Raw genomic sequence first — 6,669 nt, 5'->3', positions numbered from 1 at the left:
TGCAATAGACCATTCGAAAGCAATTATATAGCCTTATTGCTTTGTCTCAAAAAAAATATAGCCTTATTGCTATTGTCACTGCACAAAATTCCACTAATATAAGATAAGATATTAAATTCAGAATGATGAGGATAAAAGATGAGCCTAGCCACGCGGAACATAAAACTGACGGGTTTAGTGCAATCCTTCGGACATAGTAGACGGTGTTATAGCTGATGGTCATAGGGTCAGCTGGCTCCAAGGCTGACGGCATTACTAGACCGACGCCCAAAAAGCTGAAGGAAGTAAATTGAGGCTGACAAACCGAGCATAAGTTTACCTGCTACCCACGTTACGTATAAGGAATTGTCTTGCTTCCCACGCTAGATAATATTCAAGGGATCCTTATAAGGAAAAGATCACATAAAATACGCTCAAGAGGACTCCTATAAGGAAAAGACTTCTACTCCAAGGAAAAGAGGGGTAACCCTCGCTACTATAAAAGCCTAAGCACCCTCACAACCAAAGGTACGCATAATTTACCCCCTCTAGCACACTAGAACAGTGAGAATAGTTCTAACTTGACCTTCGGAGGGTGTTTGGCCGATACCACACCGGTGCTCTCTGCTAGGCTCTTCCTTTTCGTTGTGCAGGTGCCATTTGCGACGTACGAGGAACGTGTGACTCACTGGTGGTATTATTTTCGGCATCATCAGTTGGCACCGTCTGTGGGAAACGTAGCACATTATCGCTTCCTAGACAAAAGAGTTACATGGTACTCACTCGCTCAATGGCGACCACTAACGACGTTCAAGAAGAAGAAGCCCCTATGACTGCGCTTGAAAGACAGGTGAGGACACTCGCCACTGCCGTGGAGCGCCTCACCAAACAAAACCATGACCTAGAAGAGCAACTGAAACAGAAAAATGCAACTCCCAACAACCAAGGAGCAGATCAAGAAGGAACCAGCGCCGACAGAAGAAACCAGGAGGGACCCCAGGCCAGCAACACCCCGAGCAAACCAGAACGACAGAACATAAGCATCCCCTCCCTCGCAGAAACCACTCCGCCACTTGTTATCGCGGAGATGCAGGCCATGAAGGAACAAATGGAGATTATGATGAATGCTCTTAAGGGACGAGTATCAAGCGACCTTAATGACCTTGTCAACCGAACTGACTCGCCGTTCACCGCCACCGTCAACTCCTACCATTTACAAAGTAAGTTCCGCATGCCACAGATAGACAGTTATGACGGGGTCAAGGACCCACTGGACCACCTGGAGACCTTCAAGACCCTAATGCACCTTCAAGCAGTAGCGGACGCCATCATGTGTAGGGCTTTCCCTACAACGCTGAAGGGCGCAGCGAGAATTTGGTTCAGCCGACTGACACCAAACTCCATCAGCACCTTCAAAGAGCTCAGTGCTCAATTTACCGCACACTTCATTGGAGGCCATCGATACAAGAAGTCTACGGCTTGCTTGATGAGTATGAAGCAGCGAGAAGATGAAACTATAAAGGCCTACATCTCCCGCTTCAACAAAGAGGCACTCTCGATCGACGAAGCCGATGATAAGATACTTGTTGCGGCATTCACGAATGGCTGGAAGAAGGGTAAGTTTTTGTTCTCCCTATACAAAAACGACCCAAAGACCATGTCAGAAGTACTTTATCGCGCCACAAAGTATATGAACGCTAAAGATGCGCTGTTAGCTCGGGAAGAGAGGCCCAGGAAAAGAGAAAGGCAGGAAGACACTTGGTAGGACTAAGGCCGAAAAAAGGCAAGAACAGGAGACCGAACGGACAAAAGGCGCCCTAAGCCCCTGGGGGGAAGGTTCACGAGCTTTACTCCGCTAACAGCCCTGATAGATCAAGTCCTTATGCAAATCAACGACGAAGAGGCTCTGACGTTCCCGGGAAAGCTGAAGAGTGACCCCAACAAACGTTCCCGGGATAAGTATTGCCGTTTCCACTGCGACTATGGCCACGACACAGCTGATTGCTATGACCTCAAGCAGCAGATTGAGGCCCTTATCAGACAAGGAAAGCTGCAGATATTCGTCAGCAAGGAGAAAGCAGATCCCCCCGCACAAGACCAACACCCCCGACGGGACAATGAGCGACCGAGGCCCCCGATTAGGGATATAAGGATGATCGTAGGAGGAACGGCTGATGCCGGGTCATCCGAGAAAGCCTGCAAGACCTACCTTCGGATGGTACAAAATGTTTAGCTGACGGGAGTCGTACCGAAGACAGCACGGAGAGAAGGTCCCGTAATCGGATTCTCAGAAGAAGACGCGCGACACCTTCACCATCCACATGACGATGCACTCATCGTCAGCTTGCGAGTAGGAGACTAAAACATGCACCGGGTGCTAATCAACAATGGCAGTTTAGTAGATATCTTGTATTACACAGTGTTCCAGCAAATGAGGATCGACAGGGAGCGATTGATCCCAACAAATGCCCTGCTTGTTGGCTTCGACGGGAGCCGAGTATTCCCACTGGGCGTGGTCACATTATCCGTAATTGTGGGTGATTACCCTCAACAGATAGCCAGGGACGTGACATTCTTGGTAGTCGATTGCTCGTCAGCCTACAACGCTATCCTCGGGCGACCCACGCTCAACTCATGGAAGGCGGTAACTTCCACCTACCACCTGATGATAAAGTTCCCGACTGACTATGGAGTAGGGGAGCTACGCGGGAGTCAGATGGCCGCGCGCGAATGCTACATAGCCATGATGGAAATGGAGGATCAGGTTCAGGCCTTAAGCATAGAAGAGCACCGGACGGTAACGGAGCCAATTGAGAAGTTAGAAGAGATACCCCTTGACAGTTCCGATCCTGGCCGAACGACCAAAATTGGAACGCTCGCTAACCCCACGGTCCGCCAGGAGCTCATAACCTTCCTCAGATGCAATCGAGATGTATTCGCGTGGGGTCATGAAGATATGCTGGGAATAGATCCTTTAGTAATGGTGCACAGGTTGAATGTATCGCCCGCCTTTCCACCTATCAGACAAAAGAAGAGGGTGTTTGCCCCCGAGCGAGACCGAGCCATGGCAGAGGAAGTCAGAAAGCTACAGGAAGCGAGCTTCATTAGGGAAATATACTATCCCGACTGTTTAGCAAATGTAGTAATGGTCAAAAAAGTGAGCAGGAAATGGCAGATGTGTATGGACTTCACCGACCTTAACAAGGCCTACCCCAAGGATAGCTACCCCCTCCCGAGGGTTGATGTCCTAGTAGACTTTACGGCCCAACACCAGTTGCTGAGCTTCATGGACGCCTTCTCGGGGTACAACCAAATCCAAATGCACGAAGTCGACCAGGAAAAAACATCGTTCGTGACCAGCCAAGGCCTCTTCTGTTACAAGGTCATGCCCTTCGGCCTGAAGAACGCAGGCATAACGTACCAAAGGCTCATGAACAAAATGTTCGCGCAACAGATTAGGAGGAATGTCTAGGTCTACGTGGACAACATGCTAGTAAAAAGCCGAAGAGAGGAAGATCATCTAGGAGATCTCAAAGAAACGTTCGACACACTTCGCTCCTACAACATGAAGCTCAACCCAGGGAAATGTGCCTTTGGAGTGACGGCAGGAAAATTCTTAGGATTCATGGTGTCTCAAAGGGGAATCGAGGCGAACCCGGACAAGATCCTGGCTATTATGGACATGGCACCACTAAGAAATGTGAAGGAGGTGCAAAGCCTCAATGGAAAGATAGCGGCACTAAATAGGTTCGTGTCAAGGGCAACAGACAAGTGTTTTCCCTTCTTCCGAACATTGAAGAAATCCTTCGAATGGACTGACGAATGCCAGCAAGCATTCGAAGAATTGAAGGCTTACCTCTCCTCCCCACCATTGCTAAGCCCGTCACAGCCAGGAGAAGAGCTTTTTCTCTATCTAGCCATCTCCCCCGTAGCCGTTAGCGCGGCCTTGGTCAGAGAAGAAGAGAAAGTGCAAAAGCCCATGTACTACGCAAGCCGAGCGCTTCACGGTGCCGAAGAAAGATACCCGCCCATGGAAAAACTTGCCTTTGCATTAGTTATGGCAGCCCGCAAGCTCAAATCGTACTTCCAAGCTCATACGGTGAATGTCCTGACTGACAAACCCTTACGGCGGGCAATGAGCAGTCCCGAGGCCGCGGGACGGTTGGCGTTATGGGCTATAAAACTGAGCGAATTTGATATTCAGTACCGCCCGCAAACCGCCGTCAAGGGACAGATCGTCGCCGACTTTATAGCTGAATTCACTCATGACGAAGACAAGGGGGCAACAAAGTCCCCTCAATGGAGCATATATACGAACGGATCGTCCAACAAACAAGCCGCAGGGGCCGGCATTGTGCTATGATCGCCCGAAGGAGACACTGTTGAATGTATGGTCCGTCTCGACTTCCCTGCCACCAACAATGAATCTGAGTATGAGGCTCTGATAGCAGGGCTCGACCTTGCCAAAGCAGCCGGAGCCGCGAGGGTAGTCATCTACTGCGATTCACAGGTCATCACTAACTAAATAAATGGAGACTACGAGTGCAAGGGTGAAAAGATGAAGAAGTACCTTGATGAAGTAAGGGCGAGAGTGGATGACCTAGAAGCCAAAGTCGTCCAAATTCCCAGAGAAGAAAACGAGCAAGCCGACCGCCTCGTGAAGGCCGCTTCAACAGAACAAATGGTCATCCCTGGTAATGTACTCTCTTTCGTGCAGCTTTCTCCACTAATAGATATCAGCAACATGCAGGAAATATGCTCCAACAGTAGCTGGACAACGCCGTTAGTTTCATACCTAAAAGATGGGGTCTTACCAGACAGAAAGAAAGCCGCAAGGAAACTTAAGGTCCAGGCGGCGAGGTTCGTCCTGATAAAAGACGTCCTTTACAAAAGAGGTTTCTCCCGACCATATTTGAGATGCTTGGGTACGGAAGAGGCAGATTATGTCATGAGAGAGGTGCATGAAGGAATCTGCGGAAACCACTCAAGGTCCAGATCGTTGGTACACAAGCTTGTGCGAGCAGGGTACTATTGGCCCACCATGCAGAAGGACGCCGAAGCCTATGTCAGGGCCTGCGGCAAATGCCAAAGGTTCAGCAATATTATTAGACAACCAACCGAAGAGCCGACCCCGATGACGGCCCCATGGCCATTCGCACAATGGGGATTAGACATTATGGGACCATTCCCTACAATCGTACGACAGCTGAAATTTCTGGTAGTGGGCATCGACTATTTCACGAAATGGGTGGAAGCTGAAGCTCTGGCCACGATTACAGAGAAGAACGTGCGGAGCTTTGTCTGGAGATGCATCATATGCAGGTTTGGCATTCCTAGAGTCTTTTTCTCGGACAACGGGAGGCAATTCGACAACGACCCCTTTCGAGATTTTTGCTCACAGTTAGGAATAAAGAACCACTACTCCTCCCCCACCCACCCTCAAGCTAATGGTCAGGTCGAAGTCACGAACCGATCCTTGTTCAAGATTATCAAGACTCGGCTCGAGGGAGCAAAGGGTATATGGCCCGAAGAATTGCCGAGTATAATATGGGCATACAGGACGTCGGCAAGAACGCCCACAAGAGAGACACCGTTCCGCCTGACGTACGGAGGCGAAGTAGTCATCCCGGCCGAAGTTAGACTCACAAGCTACAAGGTGCACAACCATGATGAGAACAAAAACGACGAGGCCATGCGACTACAGCTCAACCTAGTGGACGAGATCAGAGCAGCAGCAGAACAAAGGCTCGCTAGGTACCAGGACCGCATGGCCAAACACTACAACTCTCGGGTCCGACACAGAGACTTCCAAGTTGGAGACCTTGTTCTTAGAAAGGTCATGGGCGCCGCTAGGGACCCTACCCAAGGGAAACTCGGCCCCAATTGGGAAGGTCTTTACCGAGTTTTGTCATGGCAGAGAAAAGGTACTTACCACCTAGAAACGTTGGAAGGACAGAAACTACCACACCCATGGAACACCGAGCACCTACGAAAGTATTACCAATAAGAGCGGCAGCATGAAAGACCAACCTCTTTTTTATTTCAGTAAATTATAGTTTTACTCCTCAGATTTATCATTTATTTTAGTTTTTTACAACAATACTTTTTAGCCAAAGGGACAGGATTTGCTTTTAATTACTTTTATTTAAATGCATGGCAATAAGAGGAGTTTATTCAGAAATTGCTGAAGTGTATTTTTTCTATGGTCCACTAAGTTCACGGCCAAAACGACCAAGTCCATAACACATGGACTAAAAAAGCTGACGAACCAGCGAAGGTGTCAAAGACATCAAGGCTAAGGCCAAGAAAATAACGGTCTGAAAAAAAGCCAAAGCTAAAAAGCTGACGGTCCAATAGATGAGATATCATCAAACGGACCATGCCTTAAAAACTGACGGACCAGCGAAGGTGTCAAAGACATCAAGGCCAAGGCCAAGAAAATGACGGTCCGGAAAAAGCCAAAGCTAAAAAGCTGATGGTCCAATAGATGAGCTATCATCAAATGGACCATGCCTTAAAAACTGACAGACCAACAAAGATGTCAAAACATCAAGGCTAAGGCCAAGAGAATGACGGTCCGGAAAAGCCAACGCTAAAAAGTTGACGGTCCAATGGATGAAAATATCATCATATGGACCAGGTCCTAGAACCAACGAACCTATAAGATTAACGGTCCAATAGATGACGGTC

The 6,669-nt window shown here is 48.7% G+C and overlaps 1 protein-coding gene across 1 annotated transcript; it reads left to right on the top strand.

The window, feature by feature from the left end:
* Positions 1–808: 808 nt before the first annotated feature.
* LOC115985695 lies at positions 809–3,451 on the top strand. The gene is made up of 3 exons (XM_031108610.1): positions 809–1,199; positions 2,400–2,623; positions 2,750–3,451. The coding sequence occupies exons 1-3, from the start codon at positions 809–811 to the stop codon at positions 3,449–3,451; spliced, it is 1,317 nt and encodes a 438-aa protein (XP_030964470.1).
* The last annotated feature ends 3,218 nt before the right edge of the window (positions 3,452–6,669 follow it).

This window comes from Quercus lobata, chromosome 4, assembly GCF_001633185.2.
Source record: "Quercus lobata isolate SW786 chromosome 4, ValleyOak3.0 Primary Assembly, whole genome shotgun sequence".
NCBI classification, from domain to species: Eukaryota; Viridiplantae; Streptophyta; class Magnoliopsida; order Fagales; family Fagaceae; genus Quercus; species Quercus lobata.
The sequence above is the reverse complement of the archived record's forward strand: the minus strand, read 5'-3'. Positions and strand labels throughout refer to the sequence as shown.

Coding starts and splice junctions, on each gene's coding strand:
- LOC115985695 (XM_031108610.1), top strand. CDS start 809: ATGACTGCGCTTGAAAGACAGGTGAGGACACTCGCCACTGCCGTGGAG. Junction 1,200..2,399: donor CAACTCCTACCATTTACAAA/GTAAGTTCCGCA, acceptor TGTATTACACAG/TGTTCCAGCAAATGAGGATC. Junction 2,624..2,749: donor CGCTCAACTCATGGAAGGCG/GTAACTTCCACC, acceptor GATCAGGTTCAG/GCCTTAAGCATAGAAGAGCA.